The sequence below is a fragment of the Eulemur rufifrons genome, chromosome 18 (assembly GCF_041146395.1).
Source record: "Eulemur rufifrons isolate Redbay chromosome 18, OSU_ERuf_1, whole genome shotgun sequence".
Lineage (NCBI taxonomy): Eukaryota > Metazoa > Chordata > Mammalia > Primates > Lemuridae > Eulemur > Eulemur rufifrons.
The window spans coordinates 54,794,241-54,813,278 of record NC_091000.1 but is presented as its reverse complement, the minus strand read 5'-3'; the positions used below and the strand labels follow the sequence as shown (position 1 = coordinate 54,813,278).

The following is a 19,038-nucleotide window of genomic DNA, read 5'->3' as shown; positions in this document are numbered from 1 at the left end:
GAAAATTCCAGAAATAAACAATTGATAAGTTTTAAATTGTGGACAGTTCTAAGTAACATGATGAAATCTTGAGCCTTCCTGCCGCGCCCTGCCTAGGACGTGAATCATCCTTGTCCAGCGTCTCCACCCCGTAGCTGCTGCCACTGGCGAGTCACGTAGTAGCCATCACAGTTATTAGATCCAGTCACATCACCTTTGTTACAGTATATTGTTCTAATTCTACTTTATTACTGTTCTTCTCTGTACCTAATTTATAAGTCAAACTTCAGCATATGTATGTATAGGAAAAAACATAGTATATATAGAGTTTAGTATTCTCCATGGCTTTAAGCCTCCACTGGGTGTCTTGGAATGTATCCCCTGAAGATAACGGGAAGCTACTGTATTTTAAATTTGGTGAATGTCACTGTTTTGTGGAGAAGCCTGTTGAGAATTCCAACCTGTGATCCTAAGACTCCACCCTTCCCCTTTCTACTCAGAGCCTGAGATTCCCGGCCACCATCTCTCCTGCACATGGCAGGCAATGAAAAGGGAAGACCCGAACTCTTAGCCATCCATGATGTTCCCCAGTAGGTGGGGAGACGGGTCCCTCCCTGGCAGAAGGAGGAAGTATAGGAGTGAGGGAACTGTGATTGTGGGTGGGCGGGACAGGAGATTGAGGATGAGGTGCAGAGGCTTAAAGGGGGCAGGAGGAACATCCTGAGAACTGCTGTTTCAAAGTGCTATGGGAATGAACTCAGTCCTAAAGGGAGGGTGACATGTATTTTTAATTTCGGTTGCACCATGTCCAAGTCCCTTCTTGACCCTGTTTTATAATTCCATTCTGTTGGCTGCAGGAGGTCCCAGATCCCACAAAGTACTTTGTCACTCGGTGGAGCACAGACCCATGGATCCAGATGGCCTACAGTTTTGTGAAGACAGGTGGAAGTGGTGAGGCCTACGATATTATTGCTGAAGAAATACAAGGAACCATCTTTTTTGCTGGCGAGGTGTGTATCTTGATCCTGAACCCAGTTACTTGTATTTTGGTTTCTTTAAAGTGGTATCTGCTCAGAGTGTAAAAACCAAGTCAAATATGGTTGAAAGTCTTAGGACCACAAACAGCAGAAGCTTTCTCAACAGCCTCCTCATACTCCCAGAGGCAGCATCTTAACTCTTCCAGCTGTTTCTTCTGGACTTGACTTCATATTTGGAAGCAGTATGTTGCTGTCTTCTGATTTGACGTTAGACATTATCTACTTCTCACGCAGCTTTGTTCTGTTGGCAGTCATAATGGCCCCTTTGGTTATTAGCGTGACTCTTCTGGTCTCCCCTACCCTTCGGCCATCTCTAATTCACAGGCCAATCTCTCTGAGCTGGCCTGTTAGTTCCAGTCTTTGAAATCCCCCTTCCTGGAGTCCTCCCTCTGCTCAGAGCGTCCTCCTGGGTCTTTTTTTTTTTTTTTTTAAAACCACTCTCCAGCATTGGGCCTCTATTTCCAAGATCCCCTCTCTTCTTTCTTGATTTACTTCTGTTGAAAAAATATTTTGTTATTCTGACTTCTGATCCTTTCTGTGCCTTTTTTCATTCCTTGTAATCTAGAAACTCATGTCTTTCAATCCTAGAATTTCCTTACTTCATTTTATTATTTATCTAGTCAAGGAAAAAAAAAAAAAACTTCTCCTCTGTATCTTGGAACTCTTGGGTTGACCATCTGATTTCTCTTCTTTACTATTATTCATCTCTTTTTATTCTGCTTTTGGGTAGATCTTTTAAATCTTCCAACCCTCAAATTGACTTAACATTTTGCCTTTTACTTTATGAATGCTTTGTTCGCAAAATGTTCCTTTTTGGTAATACCCTCTTCTTGCTTCATAACTTGTTTCTGTTTGCCCCCTCCCTACCTGATATCCTCAGAGTTCCTATTTTGTGTATTTTAGTCTCTGCCTGCTACACAGCCAAATCCCCAACTGTCAGCTCAGAGTTGAGTAAGGCATTTTTTAAAAGCCACGTGAAAGCTCCAGCAAGCTGAATAACTGGTGGTTAGATCCACAAACATCACTATCTGGAAACATTCAGTTTCTCTTTGGTGAAAGCTCAGCTTCTAGCATTGTGGGCACTTGAAGCCTCATTGTCAGTTACGAAGACTTGACTTAATCCTCGTTTTGTTTGGTGCCTCACCTTGCTACGTCAGATCTCTTTTGCATCAGGTGGAGTGGGCAATCTGGTGAGGAATATAATTGCTCTCTAGTTTTTAAACCAACCCTGTTTTTACCCCATGCCAACGTGTCTCCATGGTTCCTCCTGCCTCCAGTGGCTGAGATTTTTGTAAGGATTCTTTGGGATGAATTGGTTTGCTTTTGTTATTAGAACCCCCAGTCCAAACTTAAGAGTGAATTCTGTTACCACTTTTTCATCCATGTGCATACTTTATATAATATGGTTAGGTGTATAACAAGTCTTGCAGTTTAATCTAAAATAGTTACTGTTTTTGTTTACAAAAGAGTGCCATCTCAAAACCAGGCGTCTCCGATTGCTCCTTGGCTTATGCGGAGCCAGCTTTGTAGGAAGGGTGTAAAGGTGGCACGCCGGGCAACAAATGTCAGCTGCTTCCAAGAGATGGCTGTTTCAGGCTGTCTTAGGGTCATGAGGATGTCACCTTTCTTGCTTTCTCCTTTGCTGCTATGGTACAATTGTTATCTCACCATCTAAAAACTCGCTTCTCTCACTGCCGCTTTCTCCCCTGCTAGTAATTGTATTCCTATGACCTGAGTCTTTGGCACTTGGATGTTTTCCCTTCTATCCCGGCCATCAATTTAGAGGACTATCCTCCTGTTCCTTATCCTTATGCTACATTTTCTACAGCCTGTTCAACTCCACTTCAGCTCCCCCTTCCCAGACCATGTCATTATCACTTCCCACTAACGCAGGCCTCCCCCTTTCCTAGCCTCCTGCTTTGCTTACTGTGTTCTCACTACAGCCCTTCCTTGGAAGTGAGGTTCTGCTATCACTGAGGGCCTGTTTACTTCCTCCCAATCCAACAGCTCTCACATCCTGTCTTTTCTCCTTGAACTTAAAGTCCCTGGTCTATCCTTTGAGTAACTTAACCTTCTACCCCTTTGTTCTATACATTTAGTAAAACTCCATCTGTGGAGAAATTGCCATTCATTTTCTGTACTTTTTTCACTTATCTCTGAAGGTACCAGCTAGATTACTTGTCTGATGGGAGGGACTTTATCTTATTCATTCTTCTTTGCCCTAGTACCTGGCACATGTAGATACTTAATATTTTAATGAATCCCATATACTTAGCAGGAGCGCTGAATATATTGTTAAATGAATGGATTTGGCAAAGCATGGCAAGATAACAGAAAGTTCAAGGCTCTCATGGCTGAGTAGTGTTAATGCAAATGAGCACACAGGAGTAGCACCAATCTTTATTTTAGGAGGACCAGATACAGTCTAAGCTTGTATTACCTTTTGAAATCAACTGTATTCTTTCTGCATGATCTCAAATTATGCAATTATTTTTTACAGGCAACAAACAGGCATTTTCCACAAACTGTGACAGGGGCATATTTGAGTGGTGTTCGAGAAGCAAGCAAGATTGCAGCATTTTAAATATAATTTGTTTGGATCCAGCTTTCTTCTGTACCCAAAATGGGAAAGTTTGAAACACATGTTGAACCTCAGTTTTAAGAGGGGAGAAGAAACCCCTCTGCATAGCAAGACTGAAGTGTTTAAGGCGATACAATAATGTAAGTCCATTTTACCACTCTGAAAGCACTGACCCCCAAAATCCTTCCAGGCACTTATATTTAATTGCATTGTTCACAAGTCCAACTAGTGCTAAAAGTCTAGACTTCAGAATAAGGCAGAATATAACCTTAAATTGAGATCTTGTAAAATGATTTTTCCATTGTTTGAGGTTCCCCTCAGATTTGACATTTTGTTTGGTTGATCAATTTTTACACATTGAGAAACCAAATCAATCAAGCAGGAATCATCAAAAAACTAGATAAAGCCATGTTTTTCTTCTGTGACAATTTATCAGTATCTTTACCAATGAGCCTTAATATTTTTATATAGCTCCAACATTGAGCTTTTACTTCAAATTTAGATAGAACTTTCATTTTTGATACAGCACAAACTCTCCAGTTGATGGTAATATGAAGCTTCTAGACATTTTATATTGTACATACTTCTTCCCACTGGGTGTTCAAAAGAAATTTAAATTCAGGTATCTTTTGTGATAAAATATTTTAGATTTGTGCAGTCATTGGCAAAACAGGAAACTCTTCAGTCCCTTAAACCGTATAGGCATCGTGTCATTAACAGTGGGGCACAGATAGTGTGGTCTTCACACTGTAGCTGTAGAAAATACCTTTGCTTTAAATATCCCTAATTTTGGCAACTGCTAGCAAAAAGATCTTGCCAGAATAATTTAATAAAAGCCCCTCTCCACTTCTCCTTAAAATAACTGATTTAATCTCTAGGAATATTTTTTGCATAATTATGTTTACAGTATTCCATAGGCAGGTCCACTGGAAAACTGCAGAAAAATGTGAACTGTCCCAGTAAATACTGCACATTTTATAAGCCATATTTTAAAAGCCTAAGAACACGGCACTTACTTTTTCACTCAAGACTGAAAATGGTTTAATACGTCACTTTAAAACAAACTTTGGTTTCAGGGTCTTCACGATGCCTACTTTGCCAAGAAACTTCAGTTTACAGGTTAAAGATAACGCTTTTTGTTTTAAAGTCTTTGAACAATTCTTTCAATTATATTGGTTTGCTTAAAAAAGGGACTAAAGACTTTAAAGTCACTTTTCACAATATTAAGTATTTTTAAAAATTAAAGTCAGCTTATAAATACCTTACAGAAAGAATGTGCAGTGAACCTTAGCATTAGATACCCCTCTTCCCTCTTCCCCAAAGTATATTACATACAAAGGAAAGCCAACAACTGTATATTGCAAAGTTAATACAGGAAAACGCTGATATTTAGGTTAATATTTGTTGAGACTCATTGGTATTGACTGGAAAGTATTCTGCTTTAAAGTATTATGTACTAAAATGTTTAAATAGCATGTGTTAAGTGATAAATGCAAAATATGTTAAGTTTGAAATGGTTCACAGTAAATTATTACTTTAGTTTCTGGGCACTTGCACTGTGCTACAAGCAGGGTAAAACCTACTTAAGGCATGGTAAATGTGTATTTTTTTAAATTTCCTGTCTCAAGTGATATACTTTGACATTTTGTTCTTTAAGGAACCATGGTACTTTATTTTCTCGAGTTACTTTGAATGTTTCTCAATGTTGTCTGAAGATTTTGTAATTGAGTAGCAGAAAACACAAACTTACAATGTTTTAACTTATAGATGATTAATAGCTAGTTGTGTAAAACTGCTTAATAAAAACCAGGCTTGTCTTTCAAATACTTTGTGTACTGTCATCACGAAGCACCTTCACACACGCCAACTCCATCTCCTCACCTCCAAACCCTCTATTCTTTTCAGGTCATAGGCATGGCTACTTACCCTCTTTGTAGCAAATGGTCATAAAATAATCTTGATTGACAGTTTTGTGAAATCACTTCAAAAATGGTCAGTTATCACTGAAGAGCAGTCCAAATCATATAAGCAATGGGGCTAATAACTCCATTTAAAAATCTGTTCTGAAATCCTCACCTTAGGTGGGAAATGCTACTTAAACGTGTCATCTGACATCAAATGCAAGACACTTAACACCATTGATTTAGATTTATTATTTTTATTGACAAGGTTTATAAGAACAAGTTTAAAATCATTTGTATTAAGTATACCGTACCCTAATGTCTTTATCAAGAAATAAGTCAAACCTGTGAAAATACCTGTTAACATTCAACATATTATCATTTTTATATACTTCTGTTCTATAATGCAAAGATATCTTTCAATACTTAATTGGTACATTGAATATCTAATTCTGTCATAAGCAGCATGTTATTTTAAAATTCAGAGATTACTTAATAAACTGATGAAGACAGTCAATTTCCAAGGCAAAATCAATTCCCTTTCAAGAGTGGTCCATATGTTGTTCATACCTAGAATCCTGATTAGCCAAAATTTAAAACCCAACAGCTGATTCCAGAAATGTTAGAAATAAACATCTTATCACTTTTGGGAAATACTTTCAGAGATACCTGCTATTGCCTGTACATTATCTTCTGGCACTGCACTTGGTACTTTTATCATAATTATGAAGATGGCCAGGTTTTCTGTAAATATGTCAGCATTTTATATGGGCAAAAGCAGTTAATAAAAATCAGTTCATTTACTATAAGCCAAATGTGCTTGTACTTAATTCCAACCCTTCCCAAAGTTTTTGAAGCTGTGATGCATTGATTTTGGTCTTTCCTTAATATAAAATGTACCTACAGACACTTTGCAGAATTAATACTACAAATTGATGACACTTTTGAGGCAAAGCAGGAAGACTGTTCCTTCAGTGTTCCTGTCACTGAACTTTCACTGCTCCGCCGCTCTGTTACCCCACCTGGCTGAACACTGAGATTTCATAGTTTATAATTGTAAAGATACCTACCTATGTGAGTTTAAAAAGTGATTTGCTCAAAAGAAATAAAAAACTTTATATACAACAAATTGGTTTTTAAAAATACAAAAATAACATCTGTCACTTTTGTCATGCTGACAATGACATTATATACATGCAGGAGAAAAGTTCCAATTTAGTCATCTGGATAGCTGTAGTTTGTGTATTTTTAATACGATGAACATACTGCCACTGAGTTTTCACACTGACAGACACTGACAGAAGAGATAAGTATTCAAAATAGTTCATATACTAAATACTGCAATAGTCTGTGTATAAATGCCAGTTATAGTTTTTGTTCTACTTGATTAAAAGTATGTCTTAAGCAAGCTAATATTAAGTGCACTAAAAACCACAGCAGTCCAAGAATCTATGACCTTATATAAAGAAATCCAAAATGTACAAAATACAACTATAAAAGCAAGGAACAATTACTGCCATGCAAGATTTTAAACTAAAAACTGCACAGGAATGCAATTTAAAATGGCAAACTCAAATTTACGTAACACTCAAGATAAAAAGGTCAACAGTAAATTCTAACAATGCTTAACAAGGATTTAGAAAAGGAAATACATTCTCTTTGCTGGTATAATGGTATAAATCAGATATCTATGGAAAGAAGTCATCTGTCTCTGTCTTCTATCTCAAGAAATTAGCTGTAATAAAAGAGAAACATTACTTTACCATACCCAACATATAATGTTAAGTATACATAAACCAAAAAATCTTATTCCATTTTTTTCCCAGCTGTTTTACTATGGATTTGGGAAAGTCAGTTGACCTGGGAAGTCAGTTGGGATCAATGTAGAACCGTAGCTGCCTGCAGATCTTTCCCTGCCTTTGACTGGTGTACACGAACTTGTCCTCTAATAGCTGTGTGAGCAACTTGGTGATGCCCAGCTACCCACAATCGCGATGATGGGCAGCATTATGTGGGTAGCTAAGATGTGAAACCACATCTTAATCTGAGTTCAGGTTGTCACTAAGCTGCTCAAACTTCAGTTTTAAAATTTTAAAGTGGGAATGAAAAGAAATATATTTCCCCATCTATTATGAAGAAATTTGAGGATCAAATGTGATACTTAGTGCACAGATGGAAGTAAAACTCAATGGAAATCAAGTAGGGGGTGGGGAGGGAGGGGATGGGCGAAATCACACCTAACGGGTACAACAGACACTATCTGGGTGATGGGCACACTTATAACTTTGACTCAAGCGGTACAAAAGCAATCCATGTAACCAAAACATTTGTACCCCTGTAATACTCTGGGGGAAAAAAAAAACAGTGACATGAATATTTTTAAAATTATACAGTTTTTTATATATAAAATTACCTTTGTGTCTTATATATCCAAAATGATCAAACCTGAAAAAGACTAAAACATTTACCTCTTTAACAGTTGTTTTTATGAAATCTTTTCTTTCAGTTAAATCGTAAGCAGGATAATTTTCATAGACCTATAGTAAAAAGGAAAAACAAAAGCAGATTTAAAAATCAAATATTCTCTTTTAATAAAAAACAGGAAATCTATGCTATGTACAAATAGCTGCATGTATTGTAACAGTACTCTAGTTCACCATATAGAATTCTATTGCAAATGAGTAGTTTTAATAATACTGTATACAAAGGAGAAAACCAGCACGCAAACATTTCCAGTGCTTTATAGGCTGGTGGTATGGGCTGAATTAACAATAAACATGGGTGAGGCAAACATGTAGATAAACCTCTTCCTTCTCCAACACTCCACATATGATTCCACAACCTGAACTTCAGTCTCTACTCCATTCTGCTCAATCCTCTCCCTAAAGTTATTAGGTTATTAAGTATGAAATGGCCGATTTCCTTAAGTACTAAGTTTGACAGTTGATATCTGACATTTTACTTTCACACTTTTTTTAAAATTTGAAGGTACATCCTCATTCTTTCAAACGCACATTTTGGTTTGTGGTTATCTTTCAAGTTTTTTTTAGGGCAATTTTTGTGAAACCATGTGTAAGTCAAAAATTCATGTTATTTTTCAATGAGTTGTGCAACCAATGCAGCACAGACAGCTCAAAATATCAACGAAGTGTTTGGGAAGGATGTGGCTAATGGATGCACGGTATGTCAATGGTGCGAGAAGTTCCATTCTGGTGATTTTAATCTTGAAAATGAGCCATGTGGCTGAGCTGAGACCAAGATGGATAACGATGAGCTGGAAGCCGTAATGGAAGCACATCCATTTCAACCTGTGCATGAACTGGCAGCAAGGTTTGACATTACTATTCTAACAATATTGGATCATTTGAAACAAATTGGCAAGGTAAAGAAGCTGGATAGATGGGTTCCGCATGAATCAAATGAGCATCAGAAGAGAAATCATCTTGAAGCTTGCCTTTCTTTGCTGTCACGACAAGGTGAACCATTTCTACACCGTATTGTTAAGTGTGATGAAAAATGGATTCTTTTTGACAATCGCAAGCGTTGGCACAATGGTTGGATAAAGATGAAGTGCCGAAACACAGTCCAAAACTGAATATTCATCACAAAAAGCTAATGGTGTCTGGTGGTCCAGTGCTGGTATTATCCACTACAGCTTCATGAACCCTGGTCAATCAATGACAGCAGATGTCTACTGAAACCAACTGAATGCAATGAGGAAGATGCTTATGATTAAGCAGCTGAGATTGGTCAATACAGACAGGCCAATCCTCTTGCAAGACCACGTGTGGCAAAAAACACTGCTCCAACTATAGAAGCTAGACTTGGAAACTCTCTTGTCATCTGCTGTATTCACCAGACCTTGCAACAACTGACTACCACTTCTTCCAGGCTTTGGACCACTCCTTGCAATGAAAAATATTCAATTCTCAACAAGCTGTGGAAAATGCCTTTTACGATTTCATCATCCCTTGCTCTCCAGGCTTCTTTGCTGCTGGCATAAACAAGCTATCATTAAGATGACAAAACTGTGTCAATAAGTTTAGGTGCATACTTTAATTGTACTGCTTCTTGTTTGAGATATGATAAACTGAATTTTTAATTCAAAATCAGACATTTCATATTTAATGACCCAATAGTAAAGTTTCAGCTTTGCCACTCAGTTTGTCACAATCACTCATCTATGCTGTTACAGTGTGAAATCTGCCATAAATAATGCTTTAATGAACAGATGTGCTGTATCACACTAAAACTTTATTTACAAAACCAGGTGACGGAGACAATAGATTTGGCCCAGTCTGTAGTTTGCCAGTTTTCAAAACACAGTTGATCATTTAAATTACTTAAATGACTCTAATTGTTTGCCTTTTTCTTTTCCTACAAAACTCCAACCCCAAACTGGTCTAACTACCCAGTTTTCCTATGGGTAAGCCCAGGCCACAGATTGCTGTGGGAAAACAGCTTTGAATAATTTGGTCCCATTTTCAGTTCAGAGTACTCAAGTTCAAAGGCTCCCCAGGATCCCCTGGCCTCCCCTTGCCAGGTTCTCCTTTCCCTCCCACCAATGGCAATTTCACCTCCTTTACTCTCAAGTGCCCGGCACTTCTGCTTGCAGCCAAGAAGCCATTATTATGAATTCCTTCAACTCGCTGGCATACCTCTTCCTCCTCCAGTTGTATCTGGATTTATCAGTTTCCTTTGCCTCCAGAGACCCAGCCCTCAACTCTCCTGTAGCTTCTCAGCTTTTCCTCGCCCAGCACTTGACCCTTGACGTAACATGTGCTTCCCCCACCTTTAGAAAAGATTTTCTCATCAACTTACATCCCCTCATTTACCTACCAAGTTGCTTGAAACTTCCTTCCAAAGCAAGTTGCTTGAAACAAGATTTAATTCATTTGCTTTTCTCGCTACGCATTAATTCTTGGCCTAAGGGTAAATAACTCTTACTTTACCAACCCTCAAAACTGCCATTATGTGATCATCTCCTAATTGCACACTCCAAAAAAAGGTCAAGTCGTTTTCACCCAAACTATTATTAATAATTCCTTTTTTAAAATTACATAAATATATTCACAAAAATCCTTCAAATGGACAGAACTAACTTCTCTTCAATCTCCCCTCCACTGTCTCCATCCTTCTCTCCCCTCAGAGGAAACTAGCGATCAGTTTGGTGTGTAGTCTTCCAGACCTTAAAAAAAATTTATATACACACACGTATGTATAAGTGGCAGTGGAGTTTTCCTGTATTTACATAAATGGAGTAATAGTCTATATATGCTTTAAAAATTTAATACCTGGAAGGTTTTTTCCACGTTCTTTTGAACTGTTACATTGTATTCCAAAAATACGGATATACCAGTTCAACCATTTCCCTATCCATCGCCATTTAGGTTGTGTTTCAATTATTACAGACACGCTGAACATTACTGTAATCATTTTGGTGCAGATGTGACTATGTCTTTAGGACAGAGATCTAGAAATGGAATTGCTAGGTTAAAGGGTATTTGCAATTTAAATTTTAAGACACTACCTAATTGTTCTCCAAAGAAGCAGTTATAACTTAAAACATATGAAAGTACCTGTTTCCCTATATTCTTGGCAACAGTGAAAACTATCAATCTTTATAGTTTTTGTCAATCTAGCAGGCAAAAATATTTCAATTTCTCTCTGATTAGTAAGAAACATTGTGTCTTCTTATGTTTATAGGTCTTTTATGTTTTCTGTGAATTGCCTTCCCTATCCATTGCCCACTGTCCCGGAAGTTAATTATAACCTCTTAACTGGTGCTGCCCCTCTTGAGGCTGCCTCCTCTGCTTTCAGAGCATCCCTCCCTCTGGCCTTTGTTTTACCACACTGACTCTACAATTTCTAATTACTTGTAGAAATTGTTTCTCAATTGTGTGGTGTTAGTGGTCTTCAGGACTTTGTCTTTTGCTTTTCTCACCCTTTATCTTCTTCCCTGGGCCACCTTATCTATACTGGTTTTAAATCACAGTCTAGATTTCTCTCCTAAATCAGAGAATTATAATGTTCACAATTTCACCCATTGAGATGTTCCAAGCACTCCATTTCAAAATGTCTAGAACGAAACGTAATCTTTTTCCCCCCCAGAGCCCACACCTGCCCCTCCGTGAAAACTTATCTTTTCTTCAAAAAGTATTCTTTCTGTTCTAGTCTCTATTATGATTAATGCTAACCAAGCTCTTACATCCACAATGAAGCAACCTTTGATTGGGCTCTCTTGATTTCTAACTTAGATTATGGCAACCCTGTCATTTTGATTATGATACAAACTGGGGGTCCTGTCTCTCGTCTCATCCTTTGCCAGTCCATTCTTCTTGATATTTCTAGGATAACTTTTTTTGTTTGTTTTTTGGGGTTTTTTTCAGACAGGGTCTCTGTCGCCCTGGATAGAGTGCAGTGGGGTCACTGTAGCTCACTGCAACTTCAAACTATTGGGCTCAAGTGATCCTCCCGCCTCAGCCTCCAAGTAGCTGGGACTACAGGTGTGCACCACCACACCCAGCTAATTTTTCTATTTTTCTTTTGTAGAGACAGGGTCTCGCTCTTCCTCAGGGTAGTCTCAAACTCCTGACTTCAAGCGATCCTCCTGCCTCAGCCTACTGAAGTATTAATAGTAGGATTATAGATGTGAGTCAGTGCACCTGGCCCCTAGGATAACTTTTAAAAAATAATGATTGTGTTATACCCCTGCTAAATATGTCTCAATAATCAACCCTGCCACCCAATTCCCCAAATGTTTCAGAGTTTGGAAGAAAATCAAATTCTGTAACAAGGTACATATGTAAGATCTTTACAAAACTTTTTAATATTTTCTCCTAACTCCTGTGAAGACTTCTTCTAGTCTTGGGACATGTTAAACTAATTACTATTTCTTGCAGTTATCATTTTGGTGAATGTTATTGTTCCTCAACTGTATTGTACAAGCGAATACTCTACTAAAAGCTCTGTTAAGAACTCTTACAAGATGCTTTTCCAGATTCCAAGTCCAAGTAGGTAATTTGTTCCTTGGTGCTGCAGCACCTTCCACACTCTTCTAACACAGCCTTGACCTACAGTGCTCTAATCACTACAGTATTTGTCTCTTTCTATCCACTAGACCATAAACCTTCCTTTGAAAGCAAGTGATGGCTTCTCTGGCTCTACTTACAACATTTAGCCCAGTGCCTGACATGTATTAGAGACTCAATGAATGGTGAATGAATAAACAAAACCATAATCAATGTCCTAATAATAGTACAGGATATTTTATCTCTGGTACGTTTCAAATTATAATTTCACTTTATCATAAGAAACAAGATTCTAAATCTCCCAATTTTCATCTAGGGTACAGAATCCCTATGAAATCACATTCAACAGGAGGACACTTTATTTCCTGAGAAGTATTAGAAGAATATCACTGAAGTCTGAGTTAAAAACCTAATCTATAACAGCTTGCTTACCATACTGACAAGAGAATTAGGTGGTCCGTGAGATTCTGCTTTTTCAAACTAACACAATCTAAGGATAATTCAATAAAAAGTTTCCAGAGCAGGAAAAGAAAATTTCCTAGAAAGTATCACTTTAATTTTATTCACTCTAATCATTCTAATATTATTTATAAAAATAAGTCCATTATGACAGAGATTCTGACTATTTAATGTGGTGTCCCAGAAGCTGTAAGAGGATCTGGACATGCCAGATAGTAGTTCAATATATACTTATTCAATGAATGAATGCACATAAGGATCTACCTTGAAATTAAGGAATGAGTGAAATAATTTTTCTAATAAAAGGAAAATAACCTAAACATTTGTTTCATTACCTTTTTGCAAATTTGCTTCATTGTAACTTCCTCCAAGTTAGCACTGGCCAATAATTTCTTCACTGTTTCCTTTAACTCTTCATCTGTAGGAGGTTTCTTCAATTTCTTAATTAAAGGTTCGTCATCTGAACTATCTTCAGACTCACTTTCTAAAAGTAAGATATTTTATTAAATGTGAATCATCTTTCTTACATAGTAGGTTGGGAAGAATTTTATAAGCTTTCATCAGATCGAAGGGATATTGGACCCTAAAAAATTATAAATCACCACTCTGTATGTTACCTACAAAACATGTATTGAAAATTTGGCCGGGCATGGTGGCTCACACCTGTAATCCTAGCACTCTGGGAGGCTGAGGCGGGTGGATTGTTTGAGCTCAGGAATTCAAGACCAGCCTGAGCAAGAGCGAGACCCCATCTCTACTAAAAATAGAAAGAAATTACATGGACAACTAAAAATACAGAAAAAAATTAGCCGGGCATGGTGGTACATGCCTGTAGTCCCAACTACTCGGGAGGCTGAGGCAGGAAGATTGCTTGAGCCCAGGAGTTTGAGGTTGCTGTGCACTAGGCTGACGCCACGGCACTCTAGCCTGGGCAACAGAGTGAGACTCTGTCTCAAAAAAAAAAAAAAAAAAAAAAGTCAATTTGAAAAATTATAAACTATAGAAAACTGATATACAGGTTGAGCGTTCCTAATCCAAAAATCCGAAATCTGAAATGTTCCAAAATCAGAACCTTTATTAGGGTGATTAATATGATGCCACCAGTGGATAATTCTTACAACTGACTTCATGTGATAGGTCACAGTTAAAACTGTCAAAACTTTGTTTCATACACAAAATTATTTAAAATACTGCATAAAATTACCTGCAGGCTATGTGTATAGGGTGTATATGAAACATAAGTGAATTCTCTGTTTATACTTGGGTCTCATCCCCAAGATATCTCATTATGTATATGTAAATGTTGGGGAACAAAAGAAAAATCTAACTCTGAAGCACTTCTGGTCCCGAGCATTTTGGATCTCAACCTGTACTACTTTCCTCTCCATGTTCTTTGCAGTTAATCTGTTTCCCATACACACTTAAATACAATGTACAACATATATGCTATATATTTAAAGTTGCTGATAATGTAATGTCTAACATACCTTTTTTGGAACTGTTTTGATTCTTCTTGGTGGTGCTGCTATCTGCCTTCTTAACATTAGCACTTTTTACAGATTTTTTACTTTTAGAAGTGGCTTTCTGTTTAGGTTTTTCTCTTTTAGATGTCTTTTTTGGTGGCTGTTAGAAAGGAAAGCAAATTAGATATATTGATGAGATTCATTGCCATCTCTCTACTTCCCCTATATCCCTCAATATTGGAGAAAATTAACATTCAACATCAGCAATTAAAGGCTATTAATACTTATCAATGTTTATGAGATGACTAACACACTCAACATACAATTTTATCACAAGTCAAAGCACAACAAATCAACAATTGTAAAAAATAATAGATGCCCACATTCATTATGCACTATTGATGGAAGAGTTTACATATATTACTCCACTTAATCTTGAAAAAAATTCTAAAATATAGATACTATTATCTTCTCTTATTTATTTTCTGTCTCTCCCAACTACAATCTAAGTTCTGTAAAAACAGGATCCCCCCCCACCCCCGTGTTCACTGATGTATCATGAACTACTAAAATAGTGCCTGGTACACAGTAGTTGCTCAATAAATACTTATGACTGTATGAGGAAACTAAGGATCAGTGCGGTTATCTTGTCCACATTCACAATAAGAGACAAGATTAAAATAAGAGATCTGATCCAGAACTTATATTCTCAAACACTAGGCCACAGCTAAGCTAATTAAACAAAAGCAAACGATATACATATGAATAGATTAAAATGACAAAATTATGGTTTATAGTTACTTTGTCTCATCTAGGGCCTATAAAAGTAGAAAGCATTAATTCTTCACTTAATTAACATGCCCAAAGGCAATGTATCCTATTAAACGTGTCCCAAGACAATGTAAATTCTCATCTTTATACACCAAAACCAAATCACTTGACAGAATGGTTCTCCAAATGTTTTACACTCTTGATTTCTGAGTTTCATCATCATAATTCAGCCTTTTTTTTTTTTTTTTTTTAAAGGACAGAAACATTATGTTGAACCTGTCCTTTAGATTAAGGTGTATAGACCAATCTCTTCCCAGCAGTTAGTCAAACTTCTTGACTTTCAATGCCACTATATTCTGGTACAACTTACTTACATAGGTTGTACATTTAAGAGGAAAGAAAAGAGGACCATTAGATCAAATTATCAAGAGCGGGGCCTGAGCACCTAAGAGCGTGTGTGTGTGTGTGTGTGTGTGTGTATAGACATATGTATCTTTTAAGCCCCACAGCTGGGGCATCTAGCTATACCACACAGAATGAAAAGTATATTTATAGTCTAGACCTGCCACCAAGCTTTTTCTATAAAATGCCAGATAGTAAATATTTTCAACTTTGCCAGCTACATACAATCTTTGTTGGTATTTCTCTCTTTTTGTTTTTTACAATCATTTAAAAATGGAAACACCATTTTCAGCTTTCGGGTTGTATAAAAACAGGTCACAAGTTGGAGCTGGTGTATGGGCCTTAGCCTGCTGATTCCCAGACTAGATTATAAATTACTATAGATATACACAGAAAAGATAGGAACCAGATAAAGCAATAAATCGGATAATTCCTCAAGTTATAAAGTTTACACTGATAGCATTTAGTTTTAAGTTTTGATAAGAAATAGATTTATACTCAATAACTTTCTTAATGTTATTGCTTAAAAATCAAATTTTGATCTAAATTGGGGTTCTACAGAGAACTCTGAAGGCAGACATATATCAACCGGAAGCTTTAGAAAGAGTAATATAGTAGTCTCCCCTTATTCATAGTTTCTCTTTCCATATGTGGTTTCAGTTACCTGTGGTCAATTGTACCCCAAAAATATTAAATGGAAAATTCCAGAAATAAACAATTCATAAGTTTTAAATTGCATGCTGTTCTAAATAGTGTGATGAAATCTCATGTTGCTCTGTTCTACATGGGACACGAACCACCCCTCTGTCTAGCACATCCAGCTACAGATGCCACCCGCCCCTCAGCTCAGTAGCCACCTCTCTCTCGGCTATCAGGCCGCCTGTTGCAGTATCACAGCGCTCAGTTCAAGAAACCCTTGTTTGACTTAATGGCCCCAGTGTGTAAGCCCAGTGATGTTGGCCATGGGAATATGCCAGAGAGAAACTGTAAAGTGGTTCCTTTAAGTGAAAAGGTGAAATTTCTCAATTTAAGAAAAATAATTGCACACTGAGGTTGCTGAGATCGCTAGGATCTACGGTTAAGAATGAAATCTATCTGCGAAACTGTGAAGAAGGAGAAAGGAATTTGTGCTAATTCTGCTGCTGCAAAACTGCAAAAGTTATGGCCATAGTGTGTGATAAATAAAAGGCATCAAATATGTGAGTGGAAGACATGAACAGAAACGTGTTCCCAATGACAGCAATCGGGTTTGGTACTATCTGTGGTTTCAGGCATCTACTGGGAGTCTTGGAATGTATCTCCCTTGGATAAGGGGAGTCTACTATATAGACAAAGCAGTAACAACATTATACATTTATTACATCCTCAAGTATAAAAATGAGGATATACTCCTCATTTCTAATGGAGTCAAGACTAAAAGGGATGTAAGATGTGAAAGTACGCGGCACAGAGATTTCTGATAGTGTCTTCCTTGTATGTACCAATAAGTGCTTATTGGGTAAGTGGTACTTCTCCCCAAGCAGACTGTCAGTTCCTAGAAGATAGAGAACATGTCTCATTTTTCCCCTCCCACTTAGCAAAATGCTCAGGTATAGAATAAGATAGTCGTTTTGAATGAATGAGAATAACGAATCTACACCCAAAGGTTGTATTAGTTACATAAGAATGATCAACATCACAGGTTCTGTATGATCTGGCTTCAACCTCCATTACTCTAGCTTCATCTCTCATTGCTCTACTTTTGGGTACACGACTCTAAACGCAAACAAGCATGTCAGGCAAAGGCACCCTGCCTTCCCTGGTCCCATCTCTGTTCACATATCTAACCTTCCTCTCCATCTCCAAGATCAATTTGAATTGGTGGTACTTCCATTTCTCCCCAAAGCCTTTTCTCAACAGATATGATGATTCTCCTTTTGAAATCCTATAATATTAAGTATCAAATGGCATTTGTGTAGAAAACATCCTCTGTAACCCAACAGCATTTAGCATACTCCCAATTTATTGAATTGAGCAATCAAAAAGTAGTTACATTAGCAATCAAGTACTGACCCTGTTTTAAGTCTTTTTATTAAATATTCTGAAAATGTTAGTAATTATAATAAAAACATTATATGGCATTATTAAGGAAAAATATTGATGGCACTAATGATGGTTGACACCTTTGTTATTTAATCAAATAGGAGCCAAGACTGAGTCTTTTAACAAAATGTACAGGAGAAAAATTAGGTAAAACAAAACAAAACAACACAACACAACACAACACAACACAACCAAACCTAGTTTCCAGGGGATTTATTTTTAAAGATTCTGGTTTGCTATTTCTGAATATGCTGTGAATGGTTTAATCAGGATCATCAAATATTTTAGGAATTTTTGATGTACCGAAGAGGAACAAATAAAAATTGATAGCTGCCATTAATTTCAGATAGTACAATGTACTACAATCTAAATTTTGTAAAGATTAGTAATATAAATTTTCAAAAATTTGAAGGGGATTTTCCCTGTCTCTGATAACCATAAAGGTACAGAATCTGAGGACTGACATAAGCACTTTTTGAAGGAAGGCAAAAAAAAAAAAAAAAAAAAAAAATCTTGGGAGAATAAGGCTTACCTATCTTTTATAGGCAGCAGGGCTCTTGAAGGAGGGTCTCCAAAAAAGACGCCTGTCACAGAGCCAGAATTCTGTCCTCACAGCAGAAAGGTTGTACTGGGTGAACAGATGAACAAAATAAAAATTAGCTTAAAATACACTATTCTTTTAACAACTTGGCTGAGCAAACTCAAAACGCCAAGAGTAAAGAATGTGCAAGTCTAGTTATGTTTCATAAAACATTATGAAAGTTTAAGTCTAAATGGATTTTATTAGGTTGATTATTCAACTTTGCCTTCCAACAAAAGGTTTAAATGGTTTACAGTTTTGTAATTCTTCTGATGAAATTAGGAGATGAGATTTCTTAGCTTCTAAAAACATACTTAAGGATTAACAAAACTTTCATATTCACCCTCACACCACACCCAAATAATCCCCTGAATGGTCCAAATAGTTTACCAAAAATAACTGAAAGTTTCTCTGATTTGGCAAACACTGTAGGATGGCTCACTCAACAATACAGGCAGGAAAGCTAACAACTGGATCTCACAGCTTCCCCTGCACCTAGATAGGGAGATGACAGAGTGTTGGCCAATGCCAGGAATACGGAGATCTCCGGTAAAAGGGATCCCCCCCTTCCAGGAAAAAAAGCCAAAACATCACCAGGAGAAAGCCCTTGGCTCTTCCTTGTCTGGAAGATGGATACAATGTCTAAAGGTAAAACCACCACCTTGCGATCATGAAGTTAAATGCCATATATACTAAAGATGGCAGATCAGGAAGGTACCCACATCTTTGAAACCTCTCTTGAGCAGCTATAT

The 19,038-nt window shown here is 37.2% G+C and overlaps 2 protein-coding genes across 6 annotated transcripts in view; one reads left to right on the top strand and one right to left on the bottom strand.

Annotated features, from left to right (window-relative positions):
• The window catches only part of KDM1B (lysine demethylase 1B), a 51,219-nt gene extending 45,841 nt beyond the window's left edge, over nt 1-5,378 (top strand). For all 3 annotated transcript variants that reach the window (XM_069492878.1, XM_069492879.1, XM_069492880.1), the window contains 2 exons: nt 837-989; nt 3,517-5,378. In XM_069492878.1, the coding sequence (XP_069348979.1) occupies nt 837-989; nt 3,517-3,600 (237 nt within the window). In that variant the 3' untranslated portion in view covers nt 3,601-5,378. The remainder of the gene's footprint in view (nt 1-836; nt 990-3,516) is intronic.
• A 410-nt stretch (nt 5,379-5,788) lies between these two features.
• Nucleotides 5,789-19,038, bottom strand: part of DEK (DEK proto-oncogene) — a 29,214-nt gene continuing 15,964 nt past the window's right edge. For 2 of the 3 annotated variants that reach the window (XM_069493057.1, XM_069493058.1), the window contains 4 exons: nt 14,476-14,611; nt 13,324-13,472; nt 7,967-8,035; nt 5,789-7,233 (listed from right to left, as the gene is read on the bottom strand). In XM_069493057.1, the coding sequence (XP_069349158.1) occupies nt 7,222-7,233; nt 7,967-8,035; nt 13,324-13,472; nt 14,476-14,611 (366 nt within the window). In that variant the 3' untranslated portion in view covers nt 5,789-7,221. The remainder of the gene's footprint in view (nt 7,234-7,966; nt 8,036-13,323; nt 13,473-14,475; nt 14,612-19,038) is intronic. The other variant, XM_069493056.1, reaches the window with a different exon arrangement.